This window comes from Falco cherrug, chromosome 3 (assembly GCF_023634085.1).
Source record: "Falco cherrug isolate bFalChe1 chromosome 3, bFalChe1.pri, whole genome shotgun sequence".
NCBI lineage: Eukaryota > Metazoa > Chordata > Aves > Falconiformes > Falconidae > Falco > Falco cherrug.
In genome coordinates, this window is record NC_073699.1 from 70,402,095 (window position 1) to 70,426,486 (window position 24,392).

General features: G+C 37.9%; 1 protein-coding gene across 4 annotated transcripts in view; it reads right to left on the reverse strand.

Annotated features, from left to right (window-relative positions):
* Window positions 1-24,392, reverse strand: part of MBP (myelin basic protein) — a 120,158-nt gene that overhangs the window by 88,862 nt on the left and 6,904 nt on the right. For all 4 annotated transcript variants that reach the window (XM_055704694.1, XM_055704696.1, XM_055704693.1 and 1 more), the window contains exon 2: window positions 2,981-3,055. In XM_055704694.1, coding sequence (XP_055560669.1) covers window positions 2,981-3,031 — 51 coding nt within the window. In that variant the 5' untranslated portion in view covers window positions 3,032-3,055. The remainder of the gene's footprint in view (window positions 1-2,980; window positions 3,056-24,392) is intronic.

Sequence of the window (24,392 nt, forward strand, 5' to 3'; positions counted from 1 at the left end):
CACTGTGGTTTTTTATTGTTCTTAGATGTATTTATGTAAATTTAAATGCAAGTATTAACACTAAGAACAAAGTTAAACAAAATGAATACTTACAAATTTACTAAAACTTTAAGCAGACTGAAAAGTCCGGTATAATCCAAAGTAAAAAAAAAGAAGATAAATTGCTGGGTTCATTGAATAGTTTTTATCTGTCTTACAAAACTAAAAAATGCAGATCCATTGAAGAGAAAGAAATCTGACAAATGAGACTGAGTATGTTATTGCTCTGAGAAGAACATGAGGGTTTTGTCACTACTTTCTGCATTATTTAGATCGAATAGACCAACTATTTTTCAAAGCATTCAATTAATTTCACAGTATCTCCTTATTTATTACATAATCACTGTAGCTTGGCATATTTATAAATCAAGAGAAGAGCAATACTTTGAAAGAAGTATTATAGAAGTATCACAGCATGGGAAGCCATCTTGTCTTTTGCAAATTTCCAGATTTGAAAGCATCTCGGTGTCATGTTAGACATCTGATGAAATAATTGCTTTCCAGATCTCCATTTCTAATTTCGTAATTCAAATACTGAAAGCTAAGCAAAGCTAGATGCCAACTCAAAAAACCCCACAAAAACAAAACAAAGTCAACAACACTACAACCGGTAGTAGTTGCAGTATACAGGACATGTATTGGACAACCAAGAATTAAGATTGCTACAGTTTAGCAACAGTTTCTCTAATGTCACTACATACAAAATAACCACTTGGAGAACTAGTCTATCCTTCAGGAGCCCATTGTTTGTGCAGCAAATTTGGCATCACAGGTTCAAAGAAGCTTCCTAAAATGATATTGTTCTTTGCCACTATAATTTTGGGAAAGGAAATAGTAAATACCCTTAAATTACAAGTAATGAATTTTAGAAAGACCCTCAATCAGATGTTAGCCTCTTTCATTCCAGTTCTATTGCTAAGAGCAAGGACCAGCAATGCAGCATTTCCACTATAGTCTGCAAACCTTCAGCAAAGCTGTCTCCCATACCACACACCAGAATGGTGGTGGGAAACCAGTTCTAATTTACAGCTATATTCAACAGCAAAAAGAAAAAAAGCATGACATATGGTTACTACTGCCAGTAATAATTTTAATGCTCCCTGTAAGAACTGAATCAAGATTGACTAATTTTGAGGAATACGTACTAGCACCTTAAATGTATATTTCCTCATTTTAAATCTGTCGCCTTATAATTACTATCTGACATGCACAAAAGGAGATTTTGATCAAGCATTGCCTATTTTAAAGTTTAGGGATTTGGTGTTTTGGTTTTTTGTCACTGTAGAAGGATAAGTAAGGGACAGAAGATATTACTACAGAAATAAATTCCCCTTTCAAAAGCATTTTAGGTAAATGAATGTTATTTTGATTGCAGAATCAAGTATTCTCCATGAACTGATTAGGAAAATGAAGGAATTATAAAAATTTGCAGCAATCCACTTCCTTGTAGACCTGTCTTGCACACTAAGTGTAAGACCTGCAGTCACCTGGCTCTTGCCCACCACTGCAGAACTCACACCTATTGCACAGGCTGCTACAGTTTGAAGAATCTTTTACATTTTGAGGAGGCCCAATATGTGCTCAATAGCTCGCTCACTTGCCACCCAGACGCATTAGACACATGTAATCCCACAGCAGGAGAAAAGTTAGGATACGTTTTTGTAACAAAGTTTTGTCCTTAAAGACCAAAGCAGGGGATACATGCAGAACAGCCCACCACCCTCTGCATGCCTGCTGTGTCACACCTGCAAGATCTCACACCCTTGGTCAGAAAGGATCAAAATATTTGGCTAAATACATGCATCTGTTTCATGCATTTGAGTTTGCTGGATCTGCACAACAAGAGTTTTCTAGAGGGGAAGTCCAGAAGACCACAGCTTGGGACTCATACTATTGTTTGTACTGAAACTGAAACTTTGGGGCACAAAACTGTTTTGCAAAATACTGCACAAACACAAGCCAAAAACATACGTAGCCAGCTGTCCTCTCTTCCTGCTGTTTTCTCCCTATTCCTTCCAGTGTGTTTATGTATTTTCCTAAAGGAGACAGCAAAGAACTAATAACTGCATGAATTCTAGTTCGTATACCTTTTAGGGATAGCTGCTTATCTGTCGCAGCAATGCACAACATCCACATTCCTCCAGATAAAGCACAGAACTATCTGTTTATATCATCTGTCCAATGCAAAGGGCAATAGCTTTATACAGTGTGGGCTCAGACTGTAAACTGTTATTTTTGGGTGGGGATGGGTGGAGGGAAGTTAGCAATTGCTAGCAACAAGAAGCATCTTGGGTTTTTTTATGTCTAAAGAGATGTCTTTTTTTAAGATACGTGTAAATGCTCTTCCGGTACAATGTAGAAAGAAAAATAAACAAGATATTATCACAAGGCAAACAGAAATCTATGTTATGTGCAAAATACACATAAAAAGTACATTTTGACAGTTCCATTATTTTTTTCTGGGAAAGACACTTTTAAAGCGGTATCTTCTCAAACTGACAATCTTTTACTTTAGAATTCTCTTATTTTATGTGTTTCTATATCGCTTCTTATGGATAAAGCCAATGACTGCCCAAATGGAAAGCTGTCAACACAGAGAACATTATTCAATTCACTGGCTCTTTAAAAATGTCTACAATACCATGCTTCTAGGGCTTTATTTAATTCATTTCCACCATGACTGAGAAGCTTTTTAACAGTTGTGGATCTGATACAGAAAAATATCACACCTCTCATTAAATCCAGCATAGCAAAATCCAGTTTGGCCACATCTCATAGAAACTTTTTTAAAAATGGTGGTCATTTTATAGTGACAACTACAGAACAGTAATGGTGAAAGTGATCTTGTAAACACACAAATGTACGACAAACATATATATATTTCATTTCATGACATACACATTTCTGAAGTGGCCTTGCCTCTTCAATTGTCTACAATTACCTTGGTTGACTTTTCAGCGCTATGTTCTCTTTTTCCTACATGGTTCCCCATGATGGATCACCAGAACTTCAAATTCTGAAAAGATAAAACCAAAAGAACATTTTGAAATCAACACATTTGTACTGAAATACAAATTCATTTTTCACCTGACACTGAATAAAGAGATTGTTCTCATACAATAAGCATTTTTACAGTCCAAGGTAAGACCTGTGAAAGATCCTAAAAAAAATAAAATATTTATCTGGTCTTATTTGCAAATCTAAGCAGTACCCAAAAGCTTTCCTTCTAAAAAAAACCAACCACTATAAGCAGAGGAGGTAGAATAAAGTGTTTATTGTGAAATTTGCACATAAACAAGACTAGATTAGAAATTAGGTAGGGGGTCTTCCGATATTATCTCCATAATAACAAAATGGTGTAATATGTATCAAATAATCTTAACTACAAATTTCCATAAAAGATCAAGTAAGTTCCTTCAGATTCACATTTGCCATTATATAAACAGCAATTACTGAAAAAAGCACCAAACTAAACTGCTAACAATTTGCTGTGGAGGTGAGAATGGATACGTTCTTTACAGCCCACACTGTCATGACAAGCACATAAGAAAGGAATGCCAACTCTTTGTATTTTCTGGCTCATCCTGTTGTATCTCAGCTTTAACAGAGCTTATGTAGGTTAAACCACAACACATATTTCAACTTTTAGAGTACCCTTGTGGTTTTGCTACATATTTCTTCCCATAGAAGCATGTGTTTGTATAGGATTTTATACGCAGCTGCTGCCTTCAGCCGATTTGAATGCAGTGCAGGGTAGCATTTAAAGTCCTGAAATCATAAAGTACATGCAAAAGAAGTTTCAAATGGACTTTTTCCTCTCAGAATTACGAATTGAACTTTCAGGAATAAAGTTCAGTTTCTGGTGCTAACAGTAACACTTCATTACTCTGCAATAAACAGAGGTATATACCATAAAACCTTAGCATAAGAAACCCTGGCACAATGCTGTTGCTATCAGAGGGCTAAGCTAGCTCAATTAAGCATAACTTTATGAAAAGGCTTGGGAGAAAAGACCTTTGCTATGATAGAAAATGCATGAAGTACAACAACAGGCTATCAACCAGTTACACTCAGAACATACAAATAGTTATAACCCCAGCGACACACGCTGATTTGTGTACCAAAGGACTCTACAGACAGAAACTTTGATTCCTCCTGACTTTCCACTACAGAAATGTGTACTTTATCAAAAGCAATCTTGTCCTCCATCTCTACTGCAACTTTTGGAGAGACCGATAGATTTATTTTGCCTACCTCAGTGATAAATTTTCAAATGAGACAGTGTCTGCAGTGCCCATCTGACCAGTCACTGAACTCCATTCACTCTAAAATCAAAGTGCCACATATCACCACATGCAATTAAATAACTCCTTATGAATATTGACATTGAAGCTTTCACAAAGAAAAAACTAAAAAACATCCAAACTCAGCAGATGTACTCAAGGCAAAGTTAATTGGCAAACTGGAAACACATTACTTTTTTTTTAAGCAGCCACTATCTACTGCATAGAAGACTGAAGGAAAAAAATCCATCCTTTCAAATTGTGAAACCAGCACAACCAATTCACATTTTTGTGAGTTTATGAAAATTTTCAAGGAAAAATGCAAATAAATTCATATACACTGGGTTTCAAAGCTGGACTACCTCAAACTGGCCTTTCCTCTACAAATTATGAGCAGCAGCTCACTTCTCATCACCTACTTTGCAACATAAAGAATAACAGAGTGGAATGCAGAAATTGTAGACATTTCTTACAGTGGAATACAGACATAATGTTCCAAGAATTACTCTGCTAGTCATTCATTGAAAGATTAGCTCTCAAATTTGACCTCTAATACACACACATTTAAGTAAACAAATTACGGAGCCAAGGTAAGACTTGCAAAATCAGAACTTAATCAGTGTCCTCCTGCCCGTGCCTCAAGTCTCCCTGCTGTCTTTGAAGTAATGCTCCAGGAACAACCACTGTACCCTTGAAACACTGATCACAGCAGAGTCCCACTCCTGCAATGCCAAGGTAGAAAAATATAACAGATGCAGATGAGCTATGATGTGAAACTAAGCCAGAAAAGTATTTAAAAATAGTTTGTTGGCCAAAGAAAAGAAAAGCAGTAAAAGCTTCCATGCTGCCACACCATAAATACCTGAAAATGGTAAGGCTAGTTTTCTGCTCAAAAGCCTGCACAAAGTAAGCAAACAAAACAAAAACCAAGCAAAAGGAGAAGTGTATTAAATAATCAACACACTCCTAATTCCCACGTGCATAATTCCTTCAGCTAGATGCTAAAAATTACACATGGAAGGGAATAAAAAAAGAAGAAAAAGGCTTGAAGAAATGGAAATGCACAATGCTATTCAAAGTATGAGTGTGGTTTGAGAGTTTTATGTTTCTCTACAGGAACAGACTTAAAAGCTGAAAACTAATCACATTGATTAAGCCTGTAAATCTGCAGTTCTGTTTTCGTTATTGTTTTGAATGTGTCAGAGGGACAGCACACGGCCTAAATTCACATGATCAACCCCTTCTTATTCTTCCCTCATGTCCAGAAACTAACACTAATACAACTAGCTTTTACTTCATCTTTTTCACGCATAAATGAACAGATGTTTAAACTCAAAGTTAGTTAGCTATAGGTACCAGCTATAAAATCCTTATGCAGCGATAAAGGTACTTTTTAGCCAAAAGGACAAAAACAACCAGCTGGGTAGCAACAGTATCCTAGAAGTCACAGAAGTCTTCATGCTACCTATTGAATGGAGAAAACTGCAAGTAATCCTTTGGGGGAAAAAGGCTTTAAAAAAATTTGAAATTAATTAGGAAAGGAAATGTATACTGCCAGCTGTTATGTAGATATCTGATTAGGAAGCAAAAACATACACACACACAAGTCTGTAAACATGAAAACAATTTACAGCAACAAAAAGATGTAATTTTTCACTGTAGCCTCATGCAGAAGTCTGCCTTACTTGGTTAAAAACAAAGCACATGGGTCATTTTCACTTCAGGATGCAAGTGCAAGTGCATCCTGAAGTGTTAAGATGAAGACTGATTCTGGTTCTTACTGTCTTGAGGAGACCCTGCTGCACAGTTTCTGTCTGCACGAATCTTTATGCAACAAGTTGAGTCACTGACTTCAACGGGATTACTCATTGCATGATCTTTGTAGGAACTTGCAGGCAACTATTCAAAAAATCTGGGCTGGAAAAAGATTTGTATTTTCTTTTTAGTCACCTTCATAACATACAGGTTATCAGACTAAGCAGCTCTTTATAAAGCGAAGAAGCAGCTTCCTGCACTTACTAACAAATGTCAGTCAAGTGATCAACATTCTTGTTGGCAGAGGAGCCTGTACATGCTTTACCACTGATAAACAGTCACAAGAAAAGTCACGAAGCTCCAAAACAATGCAAAACCAGAAGCACTGCCGAAATGCAGTAACCTTCTTTGAATCCAACGTGAATCACATCTAACAATGAGCTACCAAAATAGGCCTGAGCACAAGGTTGAGCTTATGACCACAACAGCATTTGCCTGAAACTTTCCTGGTGAAACTCTGCAAGTTTCCTAAATCCTGTGAGATTAAAGATTTTGCACACAAACTTGAGTCACAAAATGAAAGGGGATACTATGCAGGTCTGCAAGCAATCGGAGTACATCACCAGCTCCCCTATAAATCTCCACATCAAGCCAATGGGTTTCAGCATATTAAAGCCACCTGAGAAGCTCAGGAAACAACGGGTTATGCAAGCAAAGTGATTTAATAAGACTAAAAGTTGAAAACATTTCAGCTTTAAACTAGCAAGTTTTTTGAGTGAAGTGAGTGAATTACGGCAGGAAGCTGTGAAGTGCTGCTGCAGACACCACCAGCAGAGTCACCCAGTCACCTCAGCACTACGCCGCAACCACGTACCGAGCTGAACCAGCTCTGCTGCCAAGAACCAGGCACTTCCCATCAGTGACTGATAGAGAAATAACTCCAGCTATCTGGCTGCTTCAAGTAATTCCAAAATCACCACAGGGAACATCCCTTGGGAAATAAAGTGTCTCCTCCCATCAATTTCCCTTCTTACAGAGTCAGTCGAGACGGTAACCTGATGGAAGCCTAGACCAAGCTGCTTTCCTGCTTTCTTCGCAAACGGAAGCCTCGTTCCAACTAGCAACAACTACAGAAATGCCACTGCCTTACTCAAGGAGAGAAACTTCTCCTTGCTGTCTGCCAAACACAAGATAAACATAGAACCCAAACAAATATACAAAGGGATGCAAAACCTCAGTCCTACACATCACATACCTATAAAAATACACGTATGTTGTGATCATGTAACTTTTTCCTCTTCATCTGAACAGTTGATTAAAAATAGCCTTTTAGAAACATGTATCAGCATTTTTTTAGCCCATTCTAGTCTGCTGTTGAAATTAATTGGATATTTATAGCTAACAAAAGAGGTTCTAATCATCTTTGCATATATATACACTGTCCTACAGAGAAGTTTAAATTATAATTTTCACTAAAAGGCAGAGAAACACTTCTCTAAACTTTTTGAGCATACCAAGAAATGCAATGGTATCACTTCCTGCTGGTTACATTTTCTTACTCACTCATGGGAGCCTAAGAAAACTTCACTCCTTGTAATTGTCAGATTCTAAAGAGTGTCCTTCCCCTGTAATATCTCACAGAACATTATAACTTTTGTACATGCTAACTACAAATGACAAACTTCAGCCCAAGAGGAGCTGATTTACAGTGACAGCTCACCAACGGTAACTCAGGAGTTACAAAAGGCTGTAAGCCAATGCACCTGAAGCACCTTTATTGAAAACTAATGGTTATTTTGTACTAAAATACATAAACTACCCAATGTAAATCACAGGCTGCTGCACATGGATTGTTAGAGATGATCCTTGAAGAGTAATTTAGTTATGTAAAATAAGGGCTCAATCTTACCTCTTCCCACACACTTAATTATGACTCAACCAAACTACACATAATAATAAAGGTATGCAAGTGCTTACATATTTACAAGTATCAGAACATAATTATTACCTTGTCTAGGAATTCATATTCACCGCAGACTGATGCTGGATAATAGTGCAGAGCTACAATGCTAGATATGTTTAGCAAGTGCTCATAGCCTTACTCATGCATGGGAAGGATAACCATAGAATATAAAAGTATTTGAGGAATTTACTTAAAACTTCCTGCTACATTTACGACTACTATTATTCAAGTATTAAATTCTACTAATATAGTCAGATCTTATTAGACAAAATAAAAAGTGTAATCATTTCTAAGAAATGTGCAATTTCTCTCCAGTTTTAGTAGCTCTCTAATGTAGACCCTTAATTACAAACTTACCCAGCAAAATGACATGCAGAAGATTTTTTTTTTTTACTAGTGTCAGGTCTAGGTTACGTAGCTTCCTGGGAAGAAAGCTGACACAATGCCCTGCACTGGCTGTCAGCTAGATGGAAACCTTTGAGAGAATTTTTTTTAGGCTCTCAGTGTGACATACATCATTGGAAGGAAGCCCTTCACTTCAGCCTTCTTTCAACGCAGATTGAGACACTGGGCATGCATCATCTGTTTCTTCAGAATTCTATCATCGAGGTAACCTAGTGCTCCAATGCACCAAGAAAGAAAACCTCCAGCGGGCACAGGTGAGTGCCCTGCAGCTAATTCCATCAGCAGCCATAGTCACATGCTTCAGAGAGAGATGTGAGCAACCACGTAACAAAAGTAACCTGCCTCGTGGGCAAAGGTCTTCCTAGGAATCCTGCCATTTTAACTCAAATGTTAAATTATTTCGTAAAATATAGTGCCTTATATCTCTTAGAAATTTCATTATTATTTAATGCAGATTTAATTTTTTATTACCCGTGAAAGTGTGCGATCCTTGCTAGATCAAACCTTATTTCATTTTTGACTTCCACAAAGATAATTCTCTGAGGAACCCTTCCTGAAAGAAAAATACATTATTCCAGACATATTTCCATCATGAATAATCAAAGCCAAGCTTTCAGAGGTGACCATAATTTTTAAATCAGAGAAGTCACCAGGAATTTAGCACCAATATGTGTATTTAACCATGCGTATATTTTGCATATCAGTACTGCCATTCCTGGCCTATGTAGATATTACAGCAATTTCCATGTTTACAGACAACTGTAGGTGCCTTAGCAAGGATCACAGACCTAGAAAACCACCCCTCTGAGAGACAAGCCAAGTTCTGAAACACTACTTATCTGAGAAATTACTCCTCAGTGCTAGCACAGTTGCTCGATAATTTACATACACCTCACACACCATTGTAAAGGACACCAAAAGTATTTAATTTTCATTACAATTTTCTGCAAACAGTATGACACAGGAAAAAGGCTCCAAGCCAGAATATGTTCTTGGAAAGTACATTGTTACAAGCTATTTCCTAAAATTGCCATTGGGTTAAGCACAGCAGACAGGACCCGATGTTTAAGATCTTTTTTAACTGCTTTGATTACAATTTCCCTCTATCTATTGCCAATAAGAAGGATGTTGCCTTTTTTTTTTTTTTAAAAAATAAATAAGCACGTGATTTTCAGGAATCTCACCTCACCACAGCTAAGGATAGTCCAAACTTGATTATAGACAACAGTCTGTAAAAACAATTATCATGTAATTGCTAAACTATATATTATTTTTTTGTAGCTTGGGTTTCTCTCTCTTTTCCTTCGATCAACTCCACACTCCTTGATGGAACACCATCAGCCTCATGCCACCCATTAAGAAAAACAAAAGATACAATTTTAAAACAAATTTCTCAACTGGACTTTTCTGCTTCCCTCCATGAACAAGAAAAATGCTCACCTAATATCACTTAGGAAACACTGATATCTATACTCCCTTATATAAGCACAAATAATCAACAATTATAATCAAATGGCATTAGCCACATGCTTACTGTTCGTCTTCAAAACACTATTAGTGGAGCCCTGAGAACTCTAAGTCAATCCACCTGCAGGGTCATAAGGAAGTGTTCTTAATCACCTCCACTTTAAAAGAGAGGCCAGTGCATTTGATGGGGGAGCTGGGTACCATCCCAAAGACCTGGGGCAAGGCAGAGATGCCCTCAGCACATCCAAGCACCTGGCCACACCATTCTTCCTGCCTGTTGCACTTCTGCCACAGCACTCACACCTCAGGGACTTGAAAAAACTTGGATTTCCTTGCATGTCTTCCATGCCTTTGCTGAGATACTTGTGCCTTACAGCTGTTTCTAGTTTAGGGAACAGAGAGGACCATAGGTATGTCTAACACACACATCCCTTGAACCTATACCTAAAAGGAAATGTTGCCCTCCTATAAAATTAAGATTGATTTGTCTATTTTTATCTCAGTCACTAATATCAACAGGTTTATTTAATTTGCTATATACTGTTTTACACAAAACACCACAAGTCAGGCTGATTTTTAATTTTTTTTCATATTTTTTCATATTGGAGGACTATTTAGGTCTGCATGGCATACAAAACCTAGAAGCAAGGAACAGTTTTTCCCAGCCCTCTGAAAAGGATCAGATACATAATCATTGGTGATTTTTTCCCAATACTTGTGTGCTCCAGAAACAAAATCATTTGACATCACAGTAAAATAGATTCTCTAATAAAAAAAAAAAAAAGGGGCAGAGAAAGATATAGACAGAATAGTTAAGAAGAGAGACACGTCTTAACCTCAATTCTCTATATTGTAAAAATATGCAGCATACTCCTAAGACCATCAGTTTCCACTGTCATTGCTCCTGAAGTACTGTATTTCCTCTAGGAATACACCTCCACAGCTGTGGACTTCACCTCTTGGCCTCAATGAGTCAACAACTAAAAGTACACACTCATCCTAAACATTAAAATATTTTTTTAAAAGATAAACCAGCACACAAGAGTATATAATACAAGTACAGCATTAAATTAAAAAGAAAAAAGATTGAGATTCAAATTGAAATTATAGAGAATTTCAGGCCAAAGTAATAATGTTATCAGTACCAGAGGAGTAAAAGCACAGAGCAATCAAGAAACCAGAGACAAGTGTAATTATTTGTTATTTGGAGACTTTCAGGTTTTGAGAGCAAGGTAGTCTGAAATCAGATAAGACCTAACATCTGTTTTCACATAAAAATCAGAAAAATATCATGAGAATAAAAGCAAGATATATTTGAAGACTCACATTTTTTTTCTGTTCTCTGCTTAGAAAAAGTCCTCTCTGAATGCTGAACGGTATAATCTCCTTTTTAAAGTGAGGCAGGTCATCTAAGCTTCCCAGTGAACACGGCCACTTTGATGATCAGCATTTCATTAACACACTATAGAGACTGATGACAAAATGGACACGTGCAGTTCTAAACGCACATGATCAAAGGCATTGTATGCTGGCTCTTATCTGTCAGTCTGTTGAATACGAGAAGATGGGACAAGAAGATGATTCACTTTCTCCAGACACGGTTAACTGTGCTGTGAGAAAACAGTGAACCTCTACATCCTTTTCAATTAAATAACTTTTTTTTTGGGGGGAAAAAAAAAAAAAAGAGGAAAAAAAGCCTTTCTCTGCCCAACCTTTCTCTCTCTCTCTCTGTGTTCCGACTTCTTAAATAATCTATACTGTAAACATATCAATCAGGAGACAGGTTTCCTGTAAATGCTCCTCTCTTACATTTGGCATAAATATTGATATTACGAAAGGGTCCAACTCTCACCACACTCCAAGTTGACTCCCTCTTGGCTCAATCCACTGCTGTAAAGTCATGTCCCTCCCTTCCCATAAACACACTGCCAAAGAGGCACAAACCTCAGTCTTACTTGTCTGACATGAAAAAAAAGCATCCTTCACTATATATTTATATTTCTCACTTTTTGTGCAATGTATTTTTCATTTCTTTTGCCATCTCTTTTACTAGCTTGATTTCCTGGTGGTTCACACATGAGATTATGCTCTTAAAGTATTTTTTCAAGTAATTTGATTGAAACTTAGTCCTCAGCATTTTCGTTTGTGAGTGTGCTTATGACATGTAACAAGGTTCAAAGTTCATGTGACAGCCTCCTAACAGGTTACCATTATCATAGGCCACTACCATAAACACAAACAAGACAGTTCTCCAGCTTGGTCTGCTACACAAATTGCAAGTGACACCTCATAAAGCTTAAGTAAGGATTTGTGAAGTCCTCTGCTCCTAAACCAATAAAAATGTTTACGAACAAAGTGATTTACAGAGCTGTAAAGAAGTAATTTTTCTGTGCTCATAAATGCCTATCCAGAAACACAGATACTAATACATTAATTTGGGATTTTCTCTGGCAATGATACAATGGTTTACTTTCCCTTCTGAACAGAGAAAGCAAAATTACTTTTTGCTAAGGATAATGGTATATCTGAGAAACAAATAAATCTATGTCCTTTTCAAATGGAATTTCAGTCCAGGTATTTTGCACTTTAGTTGTTTAGGTCAGAGGCTCATGAGGTTACAGTCACTGAACTGTGAGTTGTTGCACTTGGAATTTTAAATAATTAATGAGTAACAGCAGCAACCCTGGCACTGAAATCTGCATGAGAAACTACTTAAGTCTTTACACCACCTGATACAATTATTGTACTTGTGTGCTTCTTCGAATATGCTTTCATGTACTTGTGCCTCATACTTGAACATTGCCTCAATTTATCTAAATCCTAAATTTCATGCACTAATGTTGCTTCCCCAACCTTTATCCAGGATATGTAGAAAGACAGTGTAGAAACAGTCATTACTGAATTACTATGGAAGAGAACAATGACAGACCCAGGGAAAAAATTCTATTTGAACATGAGAATGTACAAGATGTACACAAGGCAATTATTTCCCCTCCTTTCATTAAAAAGAAAATCAAGACTGTTTATTTCATGTTGAAAGGAGGACAAAAGAATGTGACAGGCCAAACACTCATTTCTCCAACACAGTTTTCCAATGCAGTTCACCACTTACATCAGTGTACAAAAGAAAAAAAAAAAAAAAAGACAGCAAAATCTGGCAACATCTCAAAATAACAGAGTAAGAAAACAGTGTTTTAATAAGGAGACCAGCAGTGTGCTCACTTTCAAAGATGATTACCAAAATATACCTCAAATCCACTATATGATTAAAAGTAAACTTAAATATAATATTCACAGCACCCATCACAAGAACATCTTGTTCTTGAACAAGTTGCATTTGTAAACTATTTTACTTTTACTGTCAGCTGAACATTTTTAAAAGAAGAAAATGTTTCAAATACTATCATTAAAACTGTTACAGGGTCCACAGCCTTCAACCAAGGGGGGTGGGGGTGGTTCATTCCAGACAGCATGCAAAGACAGCAAAGAGGTTGCTCCCCTAAAGGTCTTGCAACGTAAGTGTACAAATCACACCAGCAGGAGATAAACCTTTCTCCCATATTACACATATAGAACAAAGGTGGAGATAAGTTAAGGGCAGTATGTGAAAAATTACTTACGGCCCATTTGAGAAGCTTAGGCAGAGATTAGAAACTTAAATCCAGAGTAGTAATTCTGAAAACCTGTTCTCAGCTACTGCATAATGCTGGGGTTTGTAACCACAACAGACATCACCTTTCCTATTTTACCAGTGCTTCATGGCCTTCACATTCTGCCATCAGTCATACAAAATAACACTCCAGCCACGACGACACTGCCAGACAGCTTCACATGATTTTACACCACAACCCCATGAATATACAATTAAGTTATTCCTCTGCCATTCTAGGTCTTAATTCAGCAGATTTTCTCAGACACAGAAAATGCTAACCATCAGGCTCAGGCTTATCACAAGACAGAGCAGAAATCACCGTGACACCCCCCTCCCGGCCTTTCTTTAAACAGCAATAGTAGGAGGTCATCCATACCATTAGATAATAAGCTTGTGATTAACATACTCATACAGGATGTGGGAAACCAGGGATCGTTTGAGAAGATACTGAGGGGAAAGATCAGCCTGACTTGATCACAGGATAACTATGAGTCACCAATGTGATCTGGCAGGGGAAAATTTAAAGAAAAGACAGGCTGACCGACCTACGTTGTATCATGAAGGGATATTTCTAGTCAAGATTGGGAAAAATTAATGTCATCATACAATCCACTAGCATAACTTCAGCTGAATACAAGGTAAAACTCTGGTCAGCCATATTTAACAACATGAATTTTTTACTACAACAGATGCGAGGATGATGAGAGTAACAGCAGCCCTATTATACAGGAATAAGACTAAAAGCCCATGACATGTCAAGCCTAAGTAAAGCAAAGCTGAATGAGTGTTCAAATAGGAGAAAATACATGTTGCCACTAAGCTGAAGTCAGAATGTTTCTAAACATCAGAAGAGCAGGGCTCTGGAAGAAACAGAGGAGCGTAGAAAACCTAGCTATGTTCAAGACAGAAACCAAAAGTCTGACCACTGTATTTCAGAGACTGCATGAATGGTGTGGTTCAGCAGAAGAGCCCCAAATGACACAGAGGACTCCTGCCTGAGGATATTCCGATCCACATTTCTAGACGGTGTACCTGGAGCATTGCACGGTAGGGAGGAGCAGAGAGGGACTGTCTTTGGCTGAACATGTTCATATACTGACAGCTGACTTTAAAGAAAGGTAAATAATCAAACCCCCAAACAAAATAATATCACAAGAACAGTGACACCCTGGAAGGAGACAGCAAAAATAAAATGTGCTAGTTTTAGCCAGCTGGGTTTCACTGGGGTGTAGGATACTGGACAAATAGACTTTATTCCCCACTCTGAGCTCACTGATGAATTCCTGTTCATCCATTTTATCCTGTAAGTGATCAGTATAAAGTACAGGAAAACTGTAAGTCTCCTGCACAGACACACATCTACTGAAGAAATGGAGCATCACTCCTGCCCTCCATAGCCTCCACCTTTGCAGCCTGCTTCTTGGAGTGGGAAATGCAGGTCTGAAGCTTTTGGGGAAGCAATGGAGCTAATCTCCATCCCAAACACAGCACACTAGGGTCTTGGCTAGTCAGCTCTTCTGCAAGCTTGTGGGCACCTGCCTTCAGGAAAGGGTTGTGAGATACACACAAAGCCCACCTCTGCCCCCTGGAGCTCTGGGAACATGCTTTGTTTGGATGGATACTGACTTTAAGGAGCCTTCTGCTCAGCTTGTTGGCTACATTGGGTAATAATCTGAGAAATCTAATTCTCAGCACAGGATAGACTAGATTCTTTATACAAGGCTCTTCAAGTCACTTTAACCCCTACTTCCCAAATCATTTACAAACCAACTGGTCTTTTCATTAATTTCCTCCAAGACTGTGTTTCAAAATAGTCCATAAAATCCCCTCCCTTCCTCAAGCACTCTGCAGTAAATGCTCCACTATGAGAAAGCAATAATGAGTAAGAGTTCCAGAGTCTAGGACTGAAACTTTGTATCACATGCATACAACAAACTCTCCAGCAACAGACATTTCAAACTTCCGTGTGCACCACATCATCGATTCAATTAATAAACATGCCTCTCATCCCACTCCTTAACAGAGTTAAAACCTTTCAAAAAATAGATACTGGGCTGCTGGTTTGGCTGAATTCCTTACTTTCTCACCTCAAACAATACTTCTACCCAACCTGTTACTATCAACTTAATTCACCTGTAGCACTCTCAAGCAACAACAACTCATAGCACTAAAAGTGCAGTCATTGATGCAAATTACTTTCAAAGTACAAATTATACTATAAATGAGAGGTTTTGAGTCTGGTAACGTGAGTTATCTATGAGTGAAAACAACGTGCATTTCATTTAATGTAGCATCTTAAACCAGCTTTTATTGAGATTATAAAGGAACAATCTGTTTGCAAGCAATTAAGATACACTGACAGCTTTTAACTGTTTTATAACTCTTCTTTTTAGTGGAAATCCAGCTGTTCTAAGATAGTGGTTATTATCAGAGATGTTGCATCCCTTCTTTATGCCAACACTGCCCAGCTGTAGTCCTTAATAATTAGTCTGTGGCATTTTAAAACCTTACAACAATTCTGAATGACCAAACTTGCCCTTACTAAGCTATTGCTACAGTTTTAATCACTATCTTCTTTTAATGCATCCAATAAGTCTAATGCATTACCACTTGTAAGTAAGTATCTGTTAGTAAATCCACTCCCAATTTGGTATTTGAGCATCTGCCAAAATTAATGTCGATGTCCAAAACAAAAATACAGCAATGCTAGGAAAAAAAAAATATAATAAATTGTTTCCCCCATTTATTATCTTGAAGCACAAAAAATGTACTCAGAAAAAAACACTCTGATCAAAAACAAAGCTACACCCCCAAACCACAGACTTCATAGTATCTGGCAAGGATGTTTAAAAACATACTAAAAGCACTGCAAACCTTGTATGACTGAAGTTAAGCAAAGCGAAAAGCAACTACCAACACAATTCTTCTGCGTTTTTTTAATCATGGCTGCATGTAAACATTTAATCAGTTTGGATACATCAGACTTCACTTATATTCACTTTTAAATTCAGCTAGTAATGGACATAGATTTCCCTTATCTTGCCAACTACATCACATGAATAGCCAGTCCTAAAGCACTTAAAATTACACTGTATGTTGGCTGTCTCCTAGAATGGAGAAGGTTTGCAGGCGTAGCACAAATGCTCTCTGAAACGCCACACGGGGAAAAGGTACAAGCATGGAATCAGACACACAGTGATATCAGGCCCAGCGGTAATGGCACATGCACAGGTTGATAAAAGAATGGTATCACAACATAGCAGAAACAAGGGAGACTAATAATTTTGGTACTGATTAGTATTTCACTCATTTCAAGTCCTAGCACTCCTTCAATACCAGCATCTTGCTCATCACTTGCTTACCCTTTGCACCCTGCAGCTTGCCCATACCCAAACACAATCCAGAATATATCATTTTTCACAAAGGAGATAGGCTGGGGCAGGGAAGCATGAAAAAAACTATGTGATCTCATAAATACAGTACTGCAAGCAGAAGGAAATCTCTCTTGGGCAGAAACATGCTATGTATGTCCCATAGCAATGCTACTCAGCATTCTGTTCAGTCTGAACTCTAATTTCTTGCCCCAGTTTCCCCTGACAGTAATTTTTATTTTCTGTTTCATGTGAACTGGTACTACTTTTGTGACTTGCCTACCTCAGGCTCTTTGTTACAAATTTCTGTTAGGACAGCAATCAGAAGAATCTCTCCAATGAGGAGCTAGTCTTGTTCTTTACGACAAGGGCTGAAGTGAAAATTTAAGTGTATATTTCAGTTCCATCTAATGACAGCTTAATTTTCAGGAACTTGAGTGATACCAGACCTCATAAAAATTGGTATTCTATGCAAAGTCAGATCACTACATCATAAATAGTTATTATAAAAATATGGTCTCTTAAGAGTGGCAGTTTTACTTACAACAAAGATTAAAATCTGTTCAATAACTTCAAAGCACAGGGCTCCCAACCAAATATAAATAACAATAACTTCAAACATTCCTGAACTGCAGCAACCTTTACATAGAGAATATGCACAATGCTTAAACCAGTAAATGACAGGCAACTTACTCAACCGACACTACAGGAAGAATTTTTACATAAACCAAATGTAATCATAAGCTGGAACTGAGTCAACAATCTCTAAGTCAATGCCCCTCTCAATAAAAAAAATCATCACAAGCTGATTCAATACCACAAAGACATATGCAGAGTAACCTTTTTATCTCTTTATTATGTTTTTAAAATCAGTGTGACAACAAACAATAACATCTTCAAATCTTCTTGCATTCATTTGATTTTACTTATTTGGGCAGTCTGTTTTTATACAAGCAAGCCCACTGAAGACATTCGTATTGCTTTGCATCAGGAAGGTGCTGCAAAACCAGCTTTCATGCTTATGTGTGCCAGTATTATTGCTGTACTGCTTGAGTGAGTACAAAATTATTTAATTCCTCCTCTTTCCAAAGTGCTGGGGTTTTCTCTCAGGTTAAAGTAAAGAGCTGGCTGATTATGAGATATTTTTATCTTTAATCATTTGCCCATCTTCAACTGTAATATTCTACCAATCTCATATTTGCATGCTCTTCTTTTATTTGCAGTGATTAATTTACTGAAGTGGACAAAAGGAAAATGTGATTTTACACTTCACAAATAATTAAAGCATAAAAAAAGATTCCTAAAATATGAGAGACTTAGAGATAAAAGAACTTACGTACCTAAAACTTACTATGGAGGTTCTATTTACCTCTTAGCATCTGACTTTTTCCCCTATGCATTTCTCAGTCTCAATTTAGAAAGCATCGGTATGATTTTGGGGTACATGCAAGACTGAGTTAAAGTACTAACAATTTGCAATCTATTATGATTTTTTTCCTGAGCTACTAAAATCTTACTGTAATTAAACACTATTGGAAAATCATCAATTACACATGCCATTCAAAACATATTCTAAAAGCTGTATTTCTGATTAGTTCACTGCTGACAGCATTGTTACTAGAGTATTTCTAAACTGTAGAATTAAACTCTTACAATCAGTTCAGCTACTGGCCCTGCAGAAATGTTTCACTAAGTTTATTTATAACCTTACTCCCAAGAGGTTTTCCAGATCCTAAATAATAATGCAGTGAATAAAAACAAATACCTAAAACATAACGTATAGTTCTGTACTACATGAAACTAAGGACAACTATCATCACATGACAAAATCATTTTGATACATGATTAAGTACACAGAGTAATCACACACAGAGTAATTCATCAATAACAGAAAAAGTTAGAAAATTAAATGTCTGAAACAGTAAGGCATGTGGTGCCAATTACAAGACCTGAGAAATACTGAATTCCCCAGTAAGTCATTGTGAACTTAAGCACTCAGGCACCATAAAATCAGGTTAAAATTGTTTGCTTCTTACTACATGTAAATCAAGAAGCCTCAGTTTTACTGTGGGTCTTACTGCATTTGAGGGTTGCTGGTGTTTTCCAAATACCACCTAAAAAATTATTAGTAATAAGGGAATACAAAAATGGTGATTAGAAGAAAAAAAAGCCACCACATGACTGGAGAAGCTTTAAGTGCCTATTAGCAACAACAACAATCAAAAAACCAATAATCACCAAAACACCAAAACCAAAAAGCTTTAAATGCATATTAGAACGCAAAAAAAACCCCCAAAACCAGTTTCTCACATGCCCTCTCACCGACACCTACATATGGATTTCTTCTGATTATCAAGCTAATGGCAAGATTATGGACCTAAATCAATACAAAAGAGAACCCAAGACAAAGCCCACCGGCTGTAAGCAGATACAATGATCAAACCAATATCATTATTAAACTTACTGTTACTTTTGTTGCCTCCCTCCTTTCTGGCAACTTCCTCACACACAGGGAGCCAGAATCACTCAAGCAGTGACAACCTGTTCATAGCAAGCTTGTTAACCCCTGGTCACATGAAGTCACTCATTTATCACCACATTCCCAAGATGGCAGGTGCTCCATCCTGTGACCAGCATGCACTCAAGTCACCTACAGATGGACAACAACTGGGCATCCAGAAGAGAACAGCAGGAAAGGGATTACACCAGGTTACCAGGCCTGGGATCACTGGCAAAGCAAGCATCACAGTCCAGCCTACTTTCCTTGTCTGTTAGTTTACTCCCACAGTATGCTCAGACATACGCCCACCTGGATGTCATTTCTGGGCATATGAAGGAGAAGGTGGTGACTGGAAATCACCAGCATGGATTTACCAAGGTTCAATCATGCCTAAACAATATGATTGCCTTTTGTCATAAAATGTTCAGTAGTATCATCTACCTTGATTTTAGCAAGCCTCAGCAATGTCTCCCACAGCATCTCTCTACCTAACCTGATCTAAGTTACAGCCTAGGTGATAAACCCCCCTATCTCTATCATAAGGCTTGAACAGTCACTGTTAATGGTTCACAACCAGCTCATAACCTGGTTACAAGCAGATAGGTTAGGAACCCTATCCTGCTTAATATCTTAAACAGTGACCTGGCAGAGCGTACAGGACATTCAATAAGTCTGCAAACATGACTGGACTTAGGGGTGGAGCTGATACACTGGAAGGCTGCCATTCAGCGTGACTTAGATAGGGCTGATATGAGAACACAGCCAGAAGACTAACTTACTGGTGAGCAGCTCCACTGAAAATGACCCAAGGGGTCCTGAAGAGAGGCGAGACATGAATCAGAAGCCCACCTGGCAGCGATGAGAGCTAACAGTGTCCTGGGCTTTGGCAACAAAAGCACAGCCAGTGAACTGAGGGAAGCAACTGTTCTGCTTCAAGCACAATCCATCACTCTGGTATCTGGGCTACTGGATCTACTTTTGGATCCCCAGTGTGAAGCATCAGCCAACTGAAGCAAGAGAAAAGGCCACAATGACATCTGGCAGCTGGACCACATGCCCTGTGAGGAGTGGCTAAAGACACTGCGATTGTTCAGCCTGGAGAAAGCTCTGAAGCACGTAATAGCAAATTTCCAGTATCTAAAAATAAATTACTGAAAAGGTAGAACCAGGCTTTTCACCAAGACGCATGAGGGAAAAACAATGTCAACTGAAACCAGGGAAGTTATAAATATTTATTAGATAAAGGGAAAAAATACACTACGAGGATAATCAAGCATTGGAACAGACGCCCTGAAACACAGTGGAATCTCTGTCCTTGGTCTTTTCCAAGACACAGCTAAACAAAAACCTTAAGTTGCTTGGTCTGACCTTATGAATGACCCTGCTTTGGACAGAAGGATGGACTGGAGACCTCTTGAAGTCTCTTCTGATCTGAATGAGTGCACGAATCTATGTTGGAATCATGTACATACATTACGCAGAGCATGCGCATTTAGGCACAATGCATCCAGCAAGACACAAGAAACTTCAGGCGTACTTGAAACACGCTGTACAAATAAATCATCTATGTACGTGCAGTAAATAGAATGCCTTCACTATTCTCTGAATTGTATGTACTTAAGCAGATCAAAAGAACTGCATATGCATGTATTTATTGAGTCATGTGACTGACAAGGTCCCCACAGAACATGTCTGTCAAAAGCCTCTACGAAGCTACTTGACTCACTGAGCTAGGAAGACCAAACAACTTTAATCACAATTAGTCCTAATTCACTTAGTAGCACTGAAGCTGGGGGGGGGGGGGAGGGGGGGGCGGGAGGAAGCCACCAAAACCAAAAGCTGACTATAAATAAGAAGAGCCTACAGGTACAGCATACGCCTCATAGCTGATACAACAGTCCCTAGTGGTAGAATATAAACCGCAGTTAAGAATCCTGAATATGATGCTAGTCAGCATTGTACGAGGTAACACCACCAAGTCAAGTAGCGTACTTTCGTTGTTGCTACGTGCTGTTTGTGGCCTGACAAAGGCCTAACCACTGGACAAAATATTACTCACAGAGATGAAATGTACAAACCATTTAAAATACAAGGCCAATTAGGTTGCAAAATAGTTTTCATTACTTCTTTCTCATGTTTTCCAGGGGCGTGAAGAATTACTGCTTGTGGCTACGATTCCAGCCTTTAGTTGGAACCAAAATTCTTCCTATAGTGCTTTCATTAATAAAGAAAGTTGTGGTGTTCAGGAGCTAGAATTAAGGGAGGGGAAAAAAAACCCAAAACAAAAACCCAAACCTAATAACCACATACAAAGCTTTTTACAACAGGAGTAATTTCCCAGCCCCACTCTACAAGTCAGCCAAAATTTAAGATGAACTTTTCAGCACCAACAGTCCTGCATTCAGCTCTAAAGCACCTACTAAAATTTCCATTAAAACAACTTTTCCCTGTGAGCCTATTACGGATTCTTTCCCATTTGACAAGGGTATCTTTCTGAAAAACACAGCAAAATTATTGCCTACCCTCCAGGTGAACACTGCCAAGTCAGACTACGCTGATGAAAGCTATGCAGGAGCTTATACTTACCTCTTTTCCACAAACAAGTCAGGACAAAGTAGTAGTACAGATAAAAGATTATGAAAAACCAAGCCAGGGAGTTTCTATTTGTAGAAGCTACGCAACTCTGTTTAGTAAGAAGTCCTTCGATATAGCAACTTCCGCCATTTGGAGAAAGTCTAAGAGAAAAAGGACCAACAGGAGCCAAAGTAAAAGATATTTGCAATTGTTTTCCTTTAAGTCAGCCCCAATTATTTCAGCATGTATATTACGCTAAGAAACAACTATGAATAAAACACTATGGTTTTGTTTTCTTTCTACTTTCACAAAACCAAAAGAATTAACTTCAAGGCTGACTTAAGAAATGCAAAAAGGTTCTGCCCATCTTTGCTATCACTAATTCTGCTAATATATGAAGCACATCAGGCAACTATTTCTACAACAGTTCACCACTGTCTTCTGGGCATTCTTTCAGGTACTGTGGTTTTTCTCCTCTGAACCAAGCAACATAAAGATGAAAATGCCTGAAATCGAATTGCTAACTACTTTTCAGTGACCATTTCACTAAAGAGCCAAACTAAAATGGGATCACTATATAACCTGACAGTGGATTTTAATATTTTGAGGGAATATGGGTTTTGCTCCTATTTTAGCTGTCAAAACACTACCAATGCAACACAGTAAGGGTCAGAAAGTTTCCTATTACAAAGACAGATATACTGTTCTTTATGGACAAAGCTTCAAGGTACACACCAGTCTCCAAAGTTACTGCTTTGTATTGTTTCATCAGTATCTTATCCCATACCACAAATCTACTGAAAACATCAGCCTTGGTGTGGCTTCTCCCTTTGCTGCCATAGTTTTCACTGTAACAGGTCCTTTCTGGACACAAAGTTGTACAGCTATCAAAAAAACAGCAGATGTGCAAATCCATCATAATTCCTTCTGTACCTTCTTAACACTCAAAGGGACAAGTACGTGATTTTATTTTAAATACTGCAAGCTCTGCCTATATTCCAACACTACTTTTCATCCAGAGTATTAAGAAGATTTGATAAGAGAGTTTAACTAAGGACTGATTTTTGGGTTTTTTAGAATTAGAAGAGAACAGAAATGCTGACATTTAGGAAATAAAAATGATGGAGAACAGTAAGTGAAAAGCATTACAATACATTACAGAACATCATAAAGCGATGTTTTACTATTAACTATGACATCTTGTAGACTTAACTGTGATCCCAGAAGCTAATGAGTCTCTTTAAGATGAGCTGAGAGTCTCGGTTACTCAAGGAATTTGTCACGAACTCCAAGAACACTTCCTGAGAGTGGGTACTATGAGAAGCCAACGGAAGTTCTAAATATAGATGTTATTAAATATATTAGTCAGAAGAAAATGACTGTAAGTTAGGGATATGTTGGTGACACTCAGGTTTATGCACAGATTTTAAGGCCAGAGGACAATAACAGCTGTCACTGGGATCTGCAGAATTGCTGCATTAAAAAAACAAGTCTAGGCTGTACCTTCAAGATACTAACTCAGCCTATGCAAACCCCGAGGAATCTGTGAGATTTGGTCAGTTGTAGTGGACAAGGTGAAAGTGATACTGTTAGGTTGTTGAGGAAGATTTAAGGAGACAGCAAAGACCATCTCTACTACTTAATGCACCCAACAAGTATTGCAAACCTGAAGTCACTCTACCTTACTTCCATTCATCTGTCTGAAATCTATGAAGGAAAACTAGGAATGTGAATACTAAGTAGAAGGTACATGACAACTGTCCTTAGGGCCCTGAGGCTACAGTTACATTGGAAACTATGATTTTACTGTGATGGTTTTACTACTGAAACACCTCATGTCCAAAGGTGAACCTACCTCATGGCTGGCCTCTTCTCACCGTACCACACTTCAGCAATACCATGCCCCAAAAGGGCTGACAGTAGATTCCTAGACACAACAGAATATATATATATATATATATATATACTCAGAATATTTAATTACCTTCCAATCTGGAGGCTATCGTGGCCCAACTCATAACTGCAAAAAAATTGGCAGGGCACTGACAACTACAGAATAGCTGTATTTCAGGGCCTTCTGAATCTCTGGAGGACAAACATATTCCCATTGAGATGATAGGCTGCTGTTGTGCTATACAAGTCCTTGAACAAACCTAATCCATTGCATATAACCATTATTTTTCATGGTCTTGCATGTAATCACAAGATCACAATCCAGAGAACTGAAAAATGCAGCCAGGTGCAATGCACCTATCAGTGTCTTTGACAACAATGTTCTGTCTGCTGTATTCTTGAAAAATTGCTTTCAGAAAGTCAAGGATTAAAAGCAAACATTAAGACCAGGTAATACGGGGTAAACAATACATAAATGTTCTGCAGAACA